The sequence below is a fragment of the Bombus flavifrons genome, chromosome 4 (genome assembly GCF_040668555.2).
Source record: "Bombus flavifrons isolate JBK064 chromosome 4, iyBomFlav1_principal, whole genome shotgun sequence".
Taxonomy (NCBI): Eukaryota; Metazoa; Arthropoda; class Insecta; order Hymenoptera; family Apidae; genus Bombus; species Bombus flavifrons.
This window is the reverse complement of record NC_138445.1, coordinates 9,326,772-9,346,925: the sequence shown is the minus strand read 5'-3', so window position 1 is coordinate 9,346,925 and position 20,154 is coordinate 9,326,772. Positions and strand designations below refer to the sequence as shown.

Here is a 20,154-nt window from a genome sequence, read left to right as displayed (position 1 = left end):
TCACTATTCCGCATTCTCGGGATTCTTGCAACTCCAATTTCAACTACAGCCCTGCGGTGTTTTCCTGATCCGTTAGAAACATGCCTGAATCACGTACGGTATCCCATTCAACTTCATCGCCTTATTTTCCCGCTACCATCTTAAAGGGTCACGTGACCGCAGAAACAGGACATTAGATGGCGTTTATTTTTCGCGGTATTTCGCCGCCCTCCATATTTCTCACAGTCTTTGTCAATTTTTGGTCGCATGTGCCGTTTCCGTGAAATTTTTCATGTTCGTGCGATAATTCGTTATTTATACATTGAATTCTGCTAGGTTTAAGTTAGTACGACGGTCACCGAGTATTTCTCACAAGCGACATGTGACAGTTTTGCATATTCGTGCGAGAATTGATTGTTAATTCTTCGAATTAGATTTGACTATACTATGACCACCGCGGACTTCTCGTAAGCAACACGTACTATGTAACGTTTTGAAATTTGATTATTTACAAAACATGTAAAAATACGTGATAACGTCTGAAATGTAGATTTGACGGTTCGATAAAACAAAATTGCCAAACATATCGAGTACATATTATCTGTTCTTATCGTTAGCGAAGAATATACTTTATGCAGAAAGGACAGTTCTCTCCGATTCGTCGGCAATGTGTTAAGTGATCACGTGACAGCGGGAGTAAAACATTAGATGGCGTTCTTTTTGCGGCATTTCAACGCCTTCGTGTTTTTCAGTCTTTTTCAACCTTCGGTCGTTTGTGCCATTTCCGCGAAATTTCGCGTGCTCGTGCAAGAATTCGAACTCATTAACGAAGGAATGATCGCGTGAGCACGAGGTTGTAAAACGAAGAACTAGCGGATCCACGTCGTCGTGTAATACAATACACTACACGATTACGAATTATTGGACAAAGGGTATACCGGTCGATGGTGGAGTATCGACGTTGTGCTGCAGGTACGAAATGATCTGGAACTCGGAGCGATGTGTATTTCCTCCCCTCGTTTCTCGTGTGCGACGGCTGTTTTCTTTTTCCTGTTCCCCACCTCTCACCTTGCTCTCTCGTTCTCCTTCTGTCCATCCTTCTTCCCCTTTCCGCCTCTTGTTCTCTCTTTCGGGCCATAAACAACCGGTGCTCGACGTTTGCCGAGGTTATTGGTTTTTGCGAGGGGCACGACAGTGCCGTATACATGCGTCTGCGGGACCCGACTTCACAGACGAGACACTGTACTTTCTCTCTCTCTCTCTCTATCTCTATCTCTATCTTTTCTCCTTTGTTCTTGCTTCCTGTATCTTTCTAACGTTCACGATCATCCCCCTTATATCCTTGTCTAGCCTATGTGCATGCATTACACACGCGATTCTGTACATAGATAGGCGAATACAAAGAGAGACGTAAGTACACGGCGCGTGTTCACGTGGGCAGCGGTAAAATTCGCACGAGACTAATTCCCAGAGACAAACACTTTAATTATAACGCTGCCGTGCGCGTATACCTAAGTACGCGCTGCACGATCACGATATCGACGCTTTTATTAAACACGAGCACCTTCGACGATGCTAACGCTATTATCGGATTACCGGCGGAGCGTGCCGTGCGTACGGTCGAATTTCACATAACCAAGTACAACATACGTATGACCTATCGTGCTTTTTAGCAAAGTCATTTTTTCCTTCATTCAGATAGGTATTTACTTTTTTCCGATAGACAGCTTCTATACTTTTTTTTTTCCGTTGAAAAAGCGTATACCTAACTGTTTCCTTGTGTCATTAGGCACGAAAAGGTTCGGCATGAAGAAAAGATATTAACGAAGGCTGCGCAATGGTATAAGTTAGAATCTGCTGAAATGTAGAATAGAATCGAAGAGTCACGATATTTACGAGCACACTCACAACACATTCGGGATTAATGGAAACGTATTTTGGCGCGTCACGGTGTCATCTATTTCGTCAATATTATATACGTGTAAGAGTACTATTGCGTGTTAGTACATATAACCTTTGGATACTGTGCCAAGAGTATTACGTATTGTACGTCGTTCCTTATACTAACCTGACCGAGGCCAATACACATATATGGACGGATGTATATGGAGATGGACTATTGACTCTCGTAGGCGTATTTGGTTACAGTGTTCTCCGGTGAATGTTCACAAATGTAAGATTGTGTTTCTGAGATCACTGTAACCCAGATACCGTACCGAATCAACAAGTATCGTGTTGTCGATTTGTAATGCGGATCGTTGATGGAAGGAGGGACGCGGGGGAGTTAGAGCGATCGGAGGAAATTCCACGCGATGGAATGGAATTAAGAATTGCAAGTATTCCGTGTTTAGCGAGCACGAAATATCGTAACTACTGTGAGACGTCTTGCGTTAAACGCCGCACGCGATAACCAGCGATAAAAACCGATTTTAAAAAAGTAACAGACGTCCGTAGATAAATTGGATGACTAGTGGACAACGAAACGAAAGCTTTGGAATGTTCGTCGATTTTACCGTGACCGTCGAAGGGTTAATTCAATTATACTGACCGGCACGAACATCGAGTCCTCTCGTTTCCTCCCCATTTTTCCATTTTCTTTCGTTGCAACGCCGTTGTTGCGTGTACAACCGTGTCAATTTTTTTCTGCTGCTGTTACATCCGCCCCCATACATCTATCGGGTACACGACAGGGATGCACGTGCACCAAAGCCAAAAAAACATTGGCTGCACTTTCTGCATCGTCGTCTCGTTGATCCGTACGCGTCACGTAGGTGGCCTGGGTATATGTATACCTACATATCCTGGTACTGAATTTCGGGAATAATGGCGGTACCGCGTCACGCCGTCGATTCATTTTTACCCAATTTCACGCACCGGTACACCGCGACCCACCACCCGGTTGCAGCCCCCCCCGCAACATCGCGTTTCATCCCAAACCCCCTTTCAAAATCGTCTCTTCTCTCTGTTTTTCTTTATGGCGAATTCTCTGCTGCTCTTCCTCCGCGCTAGACTCGTTTCCCTCTTTCTTTTTTATCCTACGGTAACGATTCTCCGTTGAAAACCGCGTTTTCGCTCTTAATTTTCGTCGCGTGAGGACGCACCCTGTTTTTGGCATTGCGGTTTATTTTCGCGGCGCACCTCCATCGTGTACGTGTAATGCGTTTTTCAATTGCGCGCCACCGGATTCACTACCCTCGCGTTTCCCATTCCCATCTCGCCATCCCGATAGAAATTTACTCGCCGCGTGCATGGCTCCGCTTCAGCACACATCCCCCTGGCTCTTTTTACGTCGGTTAAAACGAACGCAAGCGTCCGAATTTTAATGTACTTTGCGCAAATTCATTTCACCGAAATATCGTTCGCTTCTTCGTTTGTCAGTCCTCGATGATTATTTGGTCCCATTCTTTTCAACGTTTTCACGTCTCGTTTCTTGTTGCAACTTTTTCCCCCGGATCGTTGCCTAACGACTTACCGATGGGATATCGATAATGCATTAATAATTAAAAACGTACCCTATCGTGGTTAGTGGTAGAATATGGTCAACTTGTTTTGCGAATTAACCGAAACTCGCTGCTAGTATCGTGATTGACCAGGATTTCCGAGAATTCTGCACATAAATTTCGATAAATTTGTAGAATACGGTGGAACCTCTAGTGTCTGGTTTTATTCGAATGTTCCACGATCCGAACGTTCTGTTAATCAAATATATTTCTTGCTTGTGCCCTTTACTATTAGACATCCTTTTTATATGTGTATGTTTTATGTTAAAATTTATATTAAATATTTTACTATGAATTTAATTTTGTACGGGTTAATATCTTTGTAGAATGATATTAAAGAGGAGAATTATTGTATTAAATGTTAAAAGAAAATAAAAGATACTTGAAAAGCTAAACTGTTGCAAGAATTGTAAACATCTTCAACCTTGGAAGATCTACTATATTAATGTCAAGAGACAAAAGCACATAATTATTTAAATTACTCAGGTATTTTAAGAAATAAAAAAACTGTAATGGAGTTGAAAAATAAGTTTCTGGGCTCCGCTGTATAACGATGCTTTCCATAAATCAGCAATAAAGCAACACCAGCATCCAGATTTATATTAAGCGAAAGAGTTTTGTAATTTGCATGAATATTGTCATCAACGTTTTAAGTCTTAATGCTGAAAAAACAAAATTACAATGAAAGTAAGGGTGAATTAAATGCCTTCTTATTTCGAAGTATTTGTGGTATTGGAATAATTTCAGGTACAAACAAGATATGATTCAACGTAATTCAACGAATCACCAAAGATTAAGTCGCAAAAAGCGTACGAAGTTCATAAATAAGTTAAAAAAACATTACGTTTGTATTATACCATATTTTTTGTAATATTCTTGTATTATTCTTTTTGAAATATGAAATAATATTTATAAGAAAAAATACGTGTTCCACTATCCAAGAGTTGTCTCGTCCGACCAGTCATCCATTAATTCGAATATCGAAGGTTCTACTATACTTTCAATGTCATCGAAGTTTCCTAATATAAAAATCTTGAAGAACAAAGAAAAGAAAATAAAAAGTACAGGAAACTAAAGAAAAGTAGAGTGGAAAGAATCTGGCCATAGTAATAGGGAGAAGTAACGTCATAAGTGAAAAATACAACGAACAGATTTCAAGATACACTCGAATGAAAATTTTCAGATTCCTAGGATTCTAAGGGAACGCGCCAGGAATCTGAGAATGACAGGTTTAGTAGAGTACCTGCAAAATTGCCGATGTGAAAATGTGGCACGATATACACGAACTATACACAGCCGGAACTGTATGTAGATTGTAGATATTACTATATAGTGGTATGTACAGCGTGTTATACTCGAGTCTGTTTGCCTCTCTCTCTCTCTCTCTCTCTTTCTTTCTCTCTCTCTCTCACTCTCTCTCACACTCTCTCTCTCTCTCTATGTTGCTCCGTACAACAAGTACGAGCCCTCGTGGCGACCATTACGCATTCATATTAAATCGGGAATTTATGTGAGCTCATTGCCAGGGACAAACTGTAGCTGATATCTGGTTCGTTTCACGGATCTTCAGATTTCTCTGCTTCTACGTTTCGACTTGCTACAATTAGACAGGTGGAAAAATGATGATCGAAACGACGAATTATTTGAAAATGCATAAAATTAAGATTGCTATATTTCATAGTCTCATTATCGTCGTGGCTTTACCTGGCGGTTTATTCGATTCTGGCCCCGTCAACATGTCGTAATGAGATTTAGTTGCAACGGCCGCGATATCCCTTGCTCGATGTAATTGTAGCAGGTAACATTGTATAAAGCATGCCAGAGGTAATTAATAATTTTACATTAATTATGCAACGGTATGGCTCAACGTTCTAATTAACGTCGCACACCACGGATAAATACACCCGTATTTTTCTATAAATTTCGTCGGGCTTCAGTTGAACGTGATTCGACTGGATTCATTTAGTCAATTTCCAGATTTTCCTCGTCAGCGTATTTTTGTTCCGTATACGTACAATCAAGACGCTGTGATTTTTGCCCGATTCTTTCGCTAATTCGGCCTAACACCTCGGCTGATAAATTATCCAATTTACGCGTGGTATCGTGCTACCGCGACGAAATTATTTATGCTGCACGAAGCTGATGAAAAATTTCGTACGGCCGTGACACGCCGGTTAAATATGGCGCGATACGGCCTCCCTTTCAGCCTCCAGGAACCGTGGTCGCGCGATAACGTGGAGGCGAAAATATACCGCGAGAGGGAAAGGGCTTTTTCCTCATTTTTACCCCCGCTCGTTTTTTTTGCAGAAGGCACCTTGTTGTCCGTGTTTGCCTTTATAAACCTGCACCACGTGTCCGAAACTTTCTCCTCTCGAAACCGGGATTCAAGCCAGGTTGTATGAATGGTGGGCCATTCGAAAATATAAAAACGCACGTGGTCGAGTAAGTTACGTAAGTCGAAGGGAAGAAAAAAAAAAAAAGAGAAAGAGACTGGACGTATCCGCGAAGCGTTGAATGAAATTGCGAAATGAAATAGAGATATTACAGATATTTCTGTATTCTTGGTAACAAAACGGCGACGGGGCTTTTAATTAATTAAAAGTGAGCAGCAGCTGCCGTAAGCGTGCGAGGCCGCTCCCAATTTTCACGCAATTATACCCGTTGTCCGCAGTTTTGTAGGACATTTTCCGTGACTAACGGGTAAACGCCATTGTTGCCCAGTGAAAATGGATTGATGGAAACAATAGGCGGGATAGAGAAAAAGAGGGGTTAGCCGGACAGAGAAAGGGGTAAAGAGAGGTCGGTCATGTCACCGCCGGCCAGTATCAATTATTTTCAAATTACGAATTTCACCGTAGCATAGTACAATTGATTTATCCATGTCGTCGAGTACAGACGACGCAATTGATCCCTGTCGCACTCTATAGATCGCGTTGTTCCGCGCCGAGAGACGCGTCATTTTTTTTAAAACCGTCGTTCGCCTCGCTTCGATGTCTCTGTAGCCTACTAGAACGATCTTTTTTCCAGCTTTTCAAAGCTTTTGGTAGTACGTGGTATTCGGTAATGGCTGTATACTTGAGTACAAGACATATTTTCTATTCTATCTTTTTCAAAAAAAAGATAAACTTGTATCTGGTAATTCCTTTACAACTTGTAGAAGTTGAAAGAGAGTTCTACCGCAAGAATCTGATAAAATCTGGCGTCGATAGAATACGAGAATAAGAGACACGATTCTCTCGACGTGTACATTCAAATGCGATGGAAAATATCTCGCTTTCATTTGCAGAAACTCGTGTGTAGAGATTGGATCTACGAAGCAGTCAATTGACGTATAAACGTATATGCGGGTGGAATATTTTAAACGAAGTTAATGTTAATGTAACGAAGCTACCTTTCGACCTCGATTCGACTATAGAACAACGTGGAGAGATAGGTTGCAGGTTGCGAGAAATCTGAAACTCGCTTCGTGTTGTCGGTAAGGCTACCAGATTGATCCAATCTATTCCACGATGTTATTCCAACATTTCTGTTAAATATTAATTTATTATAATTCTAAATCAAGATCTAACCATAACGTAGCGTGTCTGAGAGCGCGGTTTCATCCGAGACGCTCGCATACGTAAATTATACCCAAGTATACACGCATTACCGCGATGAAACGCGACCCGTAGAAAGTTAATGAAATCGCCAATTAAAGTTGGCTTTAATTGCAGCGTGCAGCTTGCGAGGAAATCGAAATGGTCGAGCTGTGCGGAAGCGGACAACCGACTTCAGCGATGGGAGTGATGGGGATCGGTTCGGTGGTGTCCGCGGCAACGTCGTCCTCGTCTTCGTCGACGACGACTACTGCAGCCTCATCTTCGGCGTCCGGACGCGCGGGCGTTTTAGAAACGCAAGTTCGTGGTCAGTGGTATCGCGTGTTCGTCTCGTTGGAGGACGATTATCTGAGCATCTCCTTGGACGAGAGTTGCGAGACGAGCAACAATGCCCTCAACAACGGTAACATAAACAACAACAACGTAGACAGCCTGAACGATCCGGACGTGCCGGACTCGGTGGCCAATCAGAAACGTATCGTGCGCGTTGTGAAAAGCGACAACAACGGCCTCGGGATCTCGATCAAGGGTGGCAAAGAGAATAAAATGCCGATTTTGATCTCGAAGATCTTCAAAGGGATGGCTGCGGACGCTACCGAGCAACTATACGTGGGTGACGCTATTCTGGCTGTAAACGGGGAAGATCTGCGCGAGGCGACTCACGATGAGGCGGTGAAGGCGCTCAAGAGGGCTGGCAAAGTCGTCGAGCTGGAAGGTGAGTGAATTATCAAACGCTCGTCTTTTATTTGCATGCCTGTTTGCTGCGAGAAAAACGATCGATGAGCGAGACAGTCGTCTGACCGGTGTCTATATGCGTTCGTCCAGAGATAGATACAGATACGCGTATTTGGGCGAATCCTCACGATAGATATACCATAAAGATCGATCGTTGCTTAAAGATCGATGCGTTTAAAATTTGAAAAGGTAGACGATCGAAATGGATGTTAATACACGATGATAGAGGAAAGCAATTGCAACGATTAGTCTCGCGATGGGTTGAGTAACACGATGGTTAGATGCAAGAAGATGGTAGATTTCTAAATGTCATACACGTAACGGGTTTCTCTTCTGAGAAGTCGGTAATCTTCCGCAAAGTATTTCTCGTTGCTTTCGTTGGACGCTCGACAGTCTGACGGATGTATTTACCGTACCTATGTATGTTTCCGTAAATAACGGACCTCTGGTCTCTTAACTAAATTCGATAAATGAATTAATCCGGGAACATCGACGGTTTTCGCGTTTCCTTTGACCGGTAATTCGGAGATAATTAATAGCCAGGGCGCGTTAGCGAAATCAGGTTGCCCGACGCTGCAGTCCTGTCAGGGGCTCGGAGGAAATCTCGATCCGTGGAAACGTGAGCGTAAACGCAAACGCAGATTCGTTTAGCCGCGCGTCGCTCCAAGTACTGAAATGTTCGGTCGGAAGTAGAAGTAGCTAGGCTAGGAAGGGTAGAACGCTAGACGACGACGGGGCGACGGGGTTTAGGGGGACATTAACGAGGTTTTCGCTCCAATTAGCCTCGAGTACACGGCGCATTAAGTTTCCACGTAGAGATTCCTGCCAGTTTCTGCAGGTCGTTTTAATATCGAATTCCCTGTCTTTGAACCGGAACTCGTGCCATTTGCGCGGCTCTCGTGTTACGTCGAACGAGCCACTATATCGCGGAGATCGTCGTAAGAAAAAGGGCGCGACAAAAGTGGCAGACCAAAAGAGGAGGCACAGAGAGAAGGTGGTTATGTCCGAAAGGGAGCTTTTAGCCTGATTAATGCACTATTTCGGGATGTTTTTTTTCGGCCTTTCCTCGAGGTGGTAAGCGTCGTCGAGAAGCAAAGAAAGACTCGACGATGCTTTTTCTTCGTTTTCGAGTCGGAGCGGAGGACGGAAACCAGTCTGATTTTGCAGATTTCGCGCGAGTTCTCGCGCCATCGTACACCGCCTCCAGACTATTATCAAAAAATGTGAGACTGAAAGAAGTAGCGCGGGGTGAAAGGTCGACGAGAAAACGTATACCGTGGTGCTGCCTGGAGCGTTAAATGGCGCCTCTTCTCTTTCTTTTCTATCTGCCTTTCTTTTTTGTTTTCTCTCTTACTTGCAGGTTCTTTCCCTCTACCTGCTTTTTTTTGCCGCCTTTTCTTTACATGCTTTTATTTTACTTCCTTTGTGACTAGTTATCGTTTGTTTCTCGTACGAATCTGCTACGAGCGACACAAGCCTGCCCAGTGAAGCGCGACGCCCGCTCTCTCGTTGCACATGCTCGTGTCCGCCTGCACTTTGCATTTAACGTTCTCTGGCCGATGCGCGACACGTGTTCATGTATACGTACATCTCTCTGTACATGGCCACGCGTACGTGCACGTACCTATACATTCGGGCTCGTCCGTGTGCATCAACGTTGCACCGCTTCGGGGCTTTCTGGCTGGCGTGCGATTGTATGCACGCGAACGCACCTGTACCATTATTTTCCTTCGTGTCTGGAAAGCTCGCACAACCAAAAATTCGGCCAGAGAACGGCTCGTTATTGAGCCATTTTCGGTCCAGTCCGTTTACCGAAAAACGTTCTCGAACCGATGAAACTCGTTCGGCGTGAATGACCTCGACAGCTCGTTGCGTTTCGCATAATCGCGTGCGGTTTTCACAGAAAATTCTCGTTCCACTCGCGTACGCTATTCAGTTAGGATTACTTAATGTCTTTTTCCTCTTCACGCTCTGGTTCCTTTCTTACTGATAATTCGGGAAACCGATATCGAATCATGAATCGCTGGAAAATTGGTTAGTGGGATGGTACAACTGCTCGATATTGTTCACTTCTCTTCGTCTATAACTAAAATACGCCTGCTCCCAAAGAACCTGACCTAATTACGCTATCATCAATCAAGCTTGCATTCCTTTCGCTTAACGAGTGCGTTTCTTCCTGGCCACGAACAGTGACCGATTTTGCTTATTTTCGCGAAGCATTGTAGAAGTACATGGAGCCTCACTGTACGCATTCCTCTCGCTGGATGTTACCCTTCGACCAGCTATATCCCGCTGTCTGACAGCTTTTCTTTTATTCAGACGCTTTAGGTACGATTTCTCGTGGCACGTAGTACACGCCGCGCCGCATCGTCTCGCACGTGCGACATTCTTCCATCTGCTTTTCTTTCCTTTCCGATCTTCTTCCTCCTTTTATCCTGACTGGTCGGCCAGTTGCCAGTTTTCACGTGGGTGATGCGTGGAATGCGATACTCGGCGTTCTAGGTCCGTGCGGACGTGAGATGCAAAAGAGGATGCGCGTCCGCGTGGGCGGCCAAGCCTGAGAATTGAAAGAAGGAAAGACAGAAACGACGGGAGGCCGAGTCCAGAGGAGAAGACACGGTTGAAATTGCGAGAGAGAGAGAGAGAGAGAGAGAGAGAGAGAGAGAGAGAGAGAAGGCAGGAATGTAGAAGAAGGAGAGTAGATTACTAGTTGGCCCAGCATCGAATTGACTGTGGAAGATGCGGAGGAGAGACGAGGAAGACGTTAGAAGAGAGCTTTGGAATACATTAGCCGAAGGATTTTCATCGGGACTCGGTGTCGCCCGTGTGGACCCGACTGCGTCCCGTTTAAGCGAGATTTCGCCAAAAACTTCCGGTTTCACGGGATAAAATTGCAGTCAAGTTAGCCCCATCAGGCTGACAAAGTTTCCGAAAGGGATCGCTAGCAAGAAATCGAATAGAAGTTACTACTCTGCCTGATAAACGAAGTCGAATTTATTGCTCCACCGCTTTCCAGATTTATCCTGATTTATTGTATCGACCCCTTTCTTTCGAGCCCTACTTTTTTCCCTTCCCTTCTACTTATCCTTCTTCTTTTTCTCCCCTTCGACTTCTTTCGGCGTGTATGAACGGCCTTCGAGGCGAGTCAACCGGGGGGAACTATTGTTTCGGGGAAGATTGATTCGATCCTGATTTTCGTACAGAATTCTACCACTTACACCGACAGTTCCTCGAGTTCTTGCTGCATGCGGGAAATAGAGAAAGTTCCTTGTAATCTACCGATCGTTCCGATCTGTTTCACCATGTTAAGCATCGGTTAACGATCCATAACTCAACTTGTGCTCGGAAGAACACAAGTTGAGGTGCAAGCAGGTTTCTTCCAAGAATATAGTGACGAATATGTTTAATAATAAAATACGGATAATGATAATTTAGTTCTGCAACGATTCTCAAACTCCGCCCTCCGGAACTTTTCAGTGCCTTTTCTCTATGTGCAGCCAAATCTCCGTGTATCCTGAATTCTAACATATTCGCGCATTCACAAGTCGTTCCATGCTCACTATCAATGCTAAAGATTAAATATCAGTTGATCAATCTCGTCGTTATTCGTGCGAATTTTCACTTGTGAAGTATCGATTAGCAAAAGGGTTAAAAGATTCGTGGCGCGAAGAAGCTCCGCTCGATATCGCTTCTCTTAGGATCTCCTTGCGACTTTGCGTGACTTTTCTTCACGGTTATCTATTCGCCGACAATCTGGACATCAGATCTGCAGAATTCCGTGCGTGAAATATCGCGTGGCCTTGATTATGGATCGTTTGGTAGAGGCACACGAGATTTCCTTGTATTCTTTCGCCTGGACGTGTGCTACTCCTGTTCGGCAATCGATCCATGCAATTGTTGGGCAACGATTTCAACACGCGCGCCTATAAGTACTAATATTACCGGACTAGGTTGTTGGCGTGATTGTTGCACGCCCACGATTTACGTAAGAATACCTGTTAATACGGATCCGGCAGGTGATACTCGTTATTGCGTAGTTTGACGCGATGACGACCTTTGATGCTGATTGCCAACCTTCGAATAATGCTGGTACATTGTGTAACCATTGTTCGCATTATTAGCTGAAGGATAAGTGTGGAGATTCGAAAGAATACAAGTATCGTGGAAACGTTTTACCTTCGCATAATTATCTTTATTTCTTTACCGTTGCGCAATTCTGTTCTGCGTTTCGTTATTCTCCACAGTCTTTATGATTATTTGCTCGCGATCGTGAAAATTTAAGGAGATCGCACACGCGATGGTTTCACCATCTACCAAACTAACGTTTACTCCGATATGCGCCGCCGATGATTCTGCAAGGCCAGTTTTGCTCGAATTTTAAGCAGGCGTGGAATTAGATAAAACCGCTCGGTTCTCCCGAGCTGGATGATTGGGAAGACATAATGTTATCCGAACGAGCGAAATGAATGAAACGTCTGTGGTTCTCCTACGCGTATCTATTTGTAATTGGAATGCGTAATTTTAGTCGGGCATTGTTCCAGTCTAGCGTAGAGGTTGGATGACGGATGACGCGCGACATCGTCAGGGAAATTGCGTCTTAAATCCTGCAGGTCGGAATTCCTTTCACTGCGAACGTCAGACTACTCGTCCTTCCTTCCCGGTTCCTCTTCACCGTTTCGCCTCTTCCCCGTCAGTCTCATCTTCCTTTCCATTATCTTAATCGCCTCGGTTTATGAGCTTGCTCGCTTTCCTTCAAAAAGACTTTCACCCTTGATGATCTCTCCGCTTGGACTGAAAGTGTCTCCTCTCGTCGAGCGCAATAAAAATTACGCGGCGGTTCGTATAATACGATCAGAGATTTAAATAATAATCGGGTAACGTTTTCCGTGTCGAATCAGATTCTACGGTGGTTTTCATTGAAAAGCGTTCTCCTCGTTAATCGTCTTGATCGTTTGTATGTTACAATGGTAAATAATTCGAGAGCGGATTGCCGCGGCACGGTTGGTGGCGCGTGCATGGATTATTCGTTGGCGCACGCAAATCTGTTTTTCGACGAAACACAGAAGTACGATGGAGCTAGTAATAAGCTAAAGAGAGACCGAGAATACACGGCGTGTACGCGGCGCTGATTAGCGAAATTCGAATAATTGCGCGATGCTAGAGGCCAATTAACAGGTGACGGAAATTAGCCGGCCTCATTTTATAGCTCATCACGATAATTAGCTTGACTCTTTGCCGTTTCGCTGCATAACCGTTACACGCCGGTTAACATCGTGTTCCGCGTATGTTTCGCGTTTCACCGGGCTATAAAAGAAACCATTTACTGTGGTTCTTAGCGCGACGCGGATCGTCCGGCCGTTTCAATCCGAACAACACTCGCGGATGACTAAGAGACGCGGAACACGAATTTCAATTTTTATTTAACGACCTCGACTGTTCGTTCCGCTCTGTTCTATTCTTCGTGTATAGTTGTAAACCATGGACTGCTTGGTCTCCGTGTTCCGCGTGTTTCCTCGCTTTCGTATTTATAGACGCGTTTATGTTATTCCGCGAATCATTTCGGTTTGATGAGAAATCGCGATCCAAACAATTGAAACGCTAGATATTTTTTATTTGCTTCGTACAATTGAGTTCTCTATTATTAGACAAATTCCTTAGATTCACGTTCGCGTTTTGTATCAAATATAGAACAGACAACGTTGTTTTGCTTTGTTCGAATTAATTGCGTGATTCATCACCGGTCTGGCATGCATCTCGCCCCTAGATTACTGCTATATTTGTACACGTGAAATTCTGATTTTTCCTCTTTTATTTTTTCTTTTCTATATATGTATGCTATGTCCGTCTACGATGGAGTACCTCTGTTTATCTTCCTTTGATTTCCTTTCTACCTTTGAGCAGCGTTCTCTGTAGTCATCGATATTCCCTTTTCCCTTCTGAACAGGCCCATATTAATTTTCTTTTCTTTCTCTTTCATCTTACGAAATAATTCTTCCTGCCTTTCACGTAAAAGTCTATTTTCCATTTGACCAAATTTCGTAATCGTATAAAATTCACAACTTTCTCTATTGTTTTTTTCAATTTCGTTAAAGCCGGCTAACTCGAACGCAGTTAGCGATTCAGTCGACGCGGCACGGTATCCACGGTAGAAATACGCGGCTCAAAGGCCGCGAGTTGGCCAATTAGTAGTTTCGCTGGCATAATTTGCGGTCACTGCTTTATTCTCGTCCCGCGAAATTCGCAGACAACTGCGCCGAGTTTATTATCAACGAACGACAGCGCGTATAATAAGCAAGAAAAATGGAACGCACGCCGCGGAACCGGTAACGAGATTCCTGCCGTTTAATTGTAAGTGCAAGTTGGATTCGACCTATGTCTTTCCACCTGTGCCGGGCTGGTAGATTACAAGCGGCGCGACGTTACTCTCCGCGGGACACACAGCTCGGAAACCTTTGATCTGTCGTTTTAGAGAGACGAAACGAGGAAGAAGGTTCGGTAAGTTCGTTTCGCCAACAGTAATTTCGAGGTGGACTAAACTTATTTCTAGCGCCAGCTGATTCTCTGCTCCACCTACTCGCGAAATTATAGCCTTTCCCCGTGAATAAAAAGTACTCGAGATTAAAGGGAACAGCCGCGTTTGAATCGCGCGAGTTATTTTCACGATCGCCCGTCAGAGGTGTCTTCGGTTGTAATGGTAAAGCTTCTGGATCCATTACAGAGCGACGTTCAAGGTTTATCCTTAAATTTCATCGTGATTAAAGTGGTTCTCGTTAATTGTCTTTTCCCAGAGAGAAATTTCCTTTCCTTCTTTTACGTTATTTTTAAACTTTCCACTGAGTTAGTTAGATATCACTTAAAACTATTAGAGGATCGTTTATCACGTTACTTTGATTTCTTTTTTTAAATTTTCTAATTCCTTCTGTCTTTTCAGTCATTTGTAACAGCTAATTTTGCCAATTTTTCATCACGTAATAATAATAATATTACGTTGTATTCTTTTATCTTTAATTATGAAATTTACGCGAATATGTGCAAATATCTTTATTTCCGCTTCTCTTCCGTCTTGCCCGTAATTTGCGGTTTATATATCGTACAAGCATACACATTAACGATAATAGTAATATCCAACATTATAACTCAAAATCCGAGCGTATGCTTGCGATATCTCTAATAACTTCTATAAATTTGACCAATGTAATATGATAGTCGCGTGACATCGCAGTGCTAACGAAATTTCAAAATGTTTCGCATAACATATACAACGTGTTCATAAAAGTCTCTATAAATGTCCAAACGGTTTCGTATATCCTATATCAATCTGTTAAGCCTATATAGGTATATTATACGACTTCACATTTTTATGTGCATTTCACTCTCTCGTAAAAATAGCGATCTAAGCGAAGGGTCGTATATTTGGCCACCAGAACAAGCGTGACACGTTACCGTATTCTTCAGGAACCTGAAAATTAAACACGCCACTAGTAAATTACTCGAACCGGCTGCAATCTGGATCCTTCCTTAAAACATAAATAATCCATGCAGATTAGGGGTAGAGGTATATCCGTTGGTCGGCTGTTCAAGGGGTTAAAGGAAGCAACCGGCTATAAAATAATCCCGGGTAGAAGCTCCGGTGATACTTGGCCCGTGTAAAAGGGAATCGTGTTTCGACCGCGGAAAATAGCGCACCACGGTTAGGTGATTAGCTGAAACACGGCGTCGGCACCTAAAATATACTCGAAGAATATGACTGAACGTCGCACAACGTTGCGTCGGTAAATGTATTTACATAGTGCAAGTCGGTGCACGGACTCGAGTAGCATGGCGATGCACGAGGTAGGTGTACAGTGTACACCATACAGTGTTATAGCGTACAGAGACACGAATATAAGGCACGAGCCAGCGCGGCGCGTTTCTCGTCCTCACGAGCATTATAGGTATATCTCCTCGCTGGTGTACTGTGTTTCGCGTGCCTTTCATTTCATCCTTTACGGTACTTCGTCATGATTTACGGGGTATCCACATGAAGAGCGACGCTGTCGCATTCTACGCCCCCTGCTTGCTTCTAACGTGCCGTTTCTCCGTATTTTCTGCCTTTCTCTACCTTGGGTGTACGTTACCCTCTTGCGCGCCCTGCTGTCTTCTTTGCCGCGAGCCCGTGTCCTGCTTGTAACTTTCTCGTTGCCAGTTGGCTACGGAGAGAAAAAGAAAGCTGCGAACACCGAGGGAAAAAGAAAAGGTGGGGAAGAGCGACTTTGACTCGATCCCCGACAACCTCCACGACGTTTGCCTAGGTCATGGCAATATCGAATTGAAATACGATGCGTAAAAATGTCACAGGCCGCGTGACTCGCTCGTCAAGAGTTACCAGAGCTCGCCAGAAAATTGCTGATTCTCGAACGCGTTTAAATTGTTAATTCGTGCATGGTCTCAGGCAACTGTATCGTTCTTGCAAAGAGTGTATGCTCTGGTCTTGGCTGGTTCTAGTTAGAAGTTGCATACTTGGGACTTGGTATACTCTTCTTTTAGCGTGTTGTTTGTAATCCCGCGGAAATTGTTAATTAAGTAACAGCTTTATCGGGCGTTTCTTTTCAACACAGAACTGGGGGCAGACCTTAATTTGGTCTCTCTACCCTTAAGTGCGCCCGAGTAAAAGCGCCTTAGACTGCTCTTTAATTTGAGGTTTAACTTTTACCGTGTCTGTTGATGAAGTTTCGCCCGACTTGAACGTGTAACTTATTAAGAGCTCGCGTAGATTGCCGACACGAAATTTTTAGAGTATACGTGGGTCATACTTTCAACTTTACACCGGTGCACCTTATCTACAGTCTTCCAGTGTGCTTACGAAACATCAAGTATCGTGGAGCACTCGTTTCCCGAATCAATTCCCATCGTTAAGACGCGTGCCAGGAGAAATACCACTGCAGGGGATCGACTCGTTAAACCGGCTTAAAATCAGTTAGGAAAAAGCGGTTTGAAACAGCGTGGCTTATGGAGATCCGTTTCTTACACGACTCTCGCCTGCTGTTTATTTTCCGTTCCCTTTCCGCTGTTTATTTAGATAAAAACTCGTGCGAGAGCTCGAAAGGTGGCACACGTTCCTAAGGGCTCGTTTTAAATTCGCCTCGTGTTTTCACCCTTTTCAATGTTTATTTATATTTCTCTTCGTATAGCGAACTGTTCTATTTGACGTAACTGACGTTGTCATTTCTTTTTTTTTACCTCTTTTCTATGTTTTCCCCACTTTTCTGTTTCTTTTCGTTTCTCTTCGTTCGGTTGGCTTTCGATGCAGTTTCCCGCGGTCGCTCATGGCCATAAAATTTCGAGTATTGCGTTGTTCCAATACACACGCGTGCTCGCTCGCCTTTCTAGGAGCGCGGTCCTGTTTCCTCTGCTTCCAGCCGGCGCCGAGTTCCTTTTTGTCAAGCACGAATCCGCTGTTCCGAGGGCGAACCTCGTGGGATTTAATAAACGACACGTAGCACACCGATGAAAATAGCAGAAAAAGCCTCGGAGGGAGGTATGGGGAGGGAAAGTATTTTCTTGGTTAGCGGCGCGCGACAATTTGTCTCGTAGACCGCGAAGTTTAAAGTGCCACGTGCACGATGCGCGTAAATAAAGCGAACGAAGGCTACATCGTTGCATTGGATAAACGGACTACATTTCCTCCATTTTATTTACCTATTAACAGACTGCTGTTCTATCGTCGACGACAAAGCGAACGTGATACGAGTCGATATTGTGTTTCCCGTTTTATGTCTCCTTTTAAGATTTTCCTCGGGCATCGACATATTCTTCTCGAAGAGTTTAAGATAAAAAGTATGGTTCAGGAAGGAATCGTTTCTCGTACAAACGTCTTGAAATAACGCCAAGTGAATATAAGAATCTTAGAATTCTAGATGCTTGCAGTGTATATTTAGTTATTTATAGAAGTAATCGTATACAATTTTATGAGTTACGACTACTAAAACTACCGACGATCCTCTTTAGTGATATAAGACTTGTACCAAAAATTATGGTAGCTGTAGCCATAAAAATCGTATCTACGTTTGCAACGGACGCTAAACAAATTCTGTCGTGCAAAATCGCCATCCAACCTTCGAAACAGAGTTTGTCCAATTTTTCTTTTTTCTCGAAATGTTTGTTTCCGTTGGCGCATCGATAACGCTTATCGCTAGGCCAGGAAGGACACGCTCGCCAAACAACGAAATCATGTACTCCTACGCGTAATTACTGTTATCCGACCGCAAGAGTAATACGCAATTGTGGACGTTTTTGCAATTAGCGGTGGCGATAGAGTAGAAACAGCAGGAGGGGGAGGAGGAGGTACGCGGCGCAGCGCAACGGGCATAAATGCGCAAAGAACGAGCTGGTTCGTGCGAGCTGCTGTAACATACTTGCCCGTACCTTGTCTCCCTCGTACGGCCTCTCCTCACGATACGTAAAATATAACCGGAGATCCTCTAATACACGTGGCGCGCCTTCTCCAACCCTCTTACGATCGAAACTTCGCTCCACGAAATGTATGCTAGCCTTCGTGAAACTTGCGAAATTCAGTCGACGTGTATAATAACACGAGCATGATGATCCTTAGCGGTGTGGATGCTCGCCGCCGCTCTCTTCCTCCTTTTTAACCGTTTTGCTCAGAGAACAGACTGGACGACAGAGGATCGTTACATCCAGCAACGTTTTTCTCTGGCGAGTATGTTCGATCGAATTTAAGCGACAGAATACGCGTGTACCGAGCGGTTGCGGTTTATCGCGAGCTATGGCTCGCTGTTTCTCAGCGGTACATGCGAAATATATAGCTGCGTATAATTAGAGATAACTTGAAGCTTTGTTGTTCTTTGCGCAATGGCAGATGGGACGGGGATGATGGCGATGGGAGTGGTTTGTCAATGGAGTTATTACAGTAGGATGAAAAACGAGTTGAATCTGGAAACAAGGCGTTACTCCCGCAACGTTGGAGTTATTCTGAATCCTGATTAATTACGTACTTCTCTGCATTTCGCTATGCATTAATCACTGGATCAATAGGCCGTAACGATGCGGATGATCACGTTGATGCCCGCGTCTCGATTGCCAATATAATTATCATATCCCTTTATGATACTGATTAATGGACCGTGATGCCATATCGTTTATGAATTCGAGCCGAGATCCGCGTTCCTCTGTTATTTTACAGCGTATCGCGAAAGTAATTGATTGGATGGGCGAGCAATTTCACGCGAGTCTTGGATACGCTTTCGTTCCATTCCATGAATTCCAACGTTGGTCATTTTTAAGAATCATACCTATCGGTTTTGGCTTAGCTTAAAAGTTTCGACCTATAGTTGCATTCCTTATCTTTATTCTATAGTTTCCAGCGTTCATTCGCACGTCCTACACGTCGTCCATGCCTCAATCGGACAAAATTTATTTCGTTATTCGCCTTGAACCTTTCTAATATTGGACTGACAATTAAGTGATTGCGGATTTTGTCATTAGGCGATATTAGGCATCTCAGGCGCAGATTTTCCCTGGCGCCGGCTCTGTTTCGGTTTAGACTCTCCAATACCATTCTTTTCGTTCATCGCGAACCGTAAGTTTTTCAAATGAAACTGTGGGAGCTTACAAAGCAATGCAACTGACGCAACTGAGCAAGGTACCTTAATACTAAATAACAAATTACTGCTCAAATAATGAGAAAGTTTGTCGGCGACAAAAAGCCGATTGATTAATCGGCTATCAGTCGATAAGCGTCGGCGACAAAAAACCGATTAATAGGCTATCAGTCGGTAAAGTGTTAAGAACCTCTGTCTCGTCTCACTTTTCGTCAACGCATTTCTAACGTCAAGTTCTTTTTTCGTATGTTATATCATCTAATCCGCGGTTTATCCGCGTCACTTGCTATCGTTCGATCGCGGAATAATTCTACGGAATAGCTTGGTCGCAGCTGGAATTACGAAAGATGGAAAGATAGGGTTCACGAGAAAGGGTAAACGGAAGATTCGAATGGGAATTTCGCGATGTTATTACATATCGGCCAAAGAGGTTCGTGCACACGAGTAGATCCACTAATGGATTCGCGTGCCGACAGTCATTCCACGACTGCCGCCTGTCCCCTCACTATGGAGTATTCGGTTTTTATTCCGCGTGACACTTTCAGTCGTCGCTCTCGAGCATGCTTCTTCTAATAGATATGCACGGAACTGTCTTATCGTCGTCGTTCCCGCTTAACGATCCTGCAATTACGCATACCATGGATCGATACATCGAGCAGGCCATAATTGCGGTGGTCTGATGACGGAATTACCATCAGTGGCCGAGCCGTTTCATCTGCTTATTAAGATAGCATTAGGCTTTCT

General features: G+C 43.9%; 1 protein-coding gene across 4 annotated transcripts in view; it reads left to right on the top strand.

Annotated features, from left to right (window-relative positions):
- The window catches only part of Syn1 (Syntrophin-like 1), a 358,979-nt gene that overhangs the window by 1,840 nt on the left and 336,985 nt on the right, over positions 1-20,154 (top strand). For 3 of the 4 annotated variants that reach the window (XM_069111670.1, XM_069111672.1, XM_069111671.1), the window contains exon 2: positions 7,193-7,790. In XM_069111670.1, the coding sequence (XP_068967771.1) occupies positions 7,193-7,790 (598 nt within the window). Of the gene's footprint in view, positions 1-227; positions 952-7,192; positions 7,791-20,154 lie in introns of those variants that run through there. The other variant, XM_069111673.1, reaches the window with a different exon arrangement.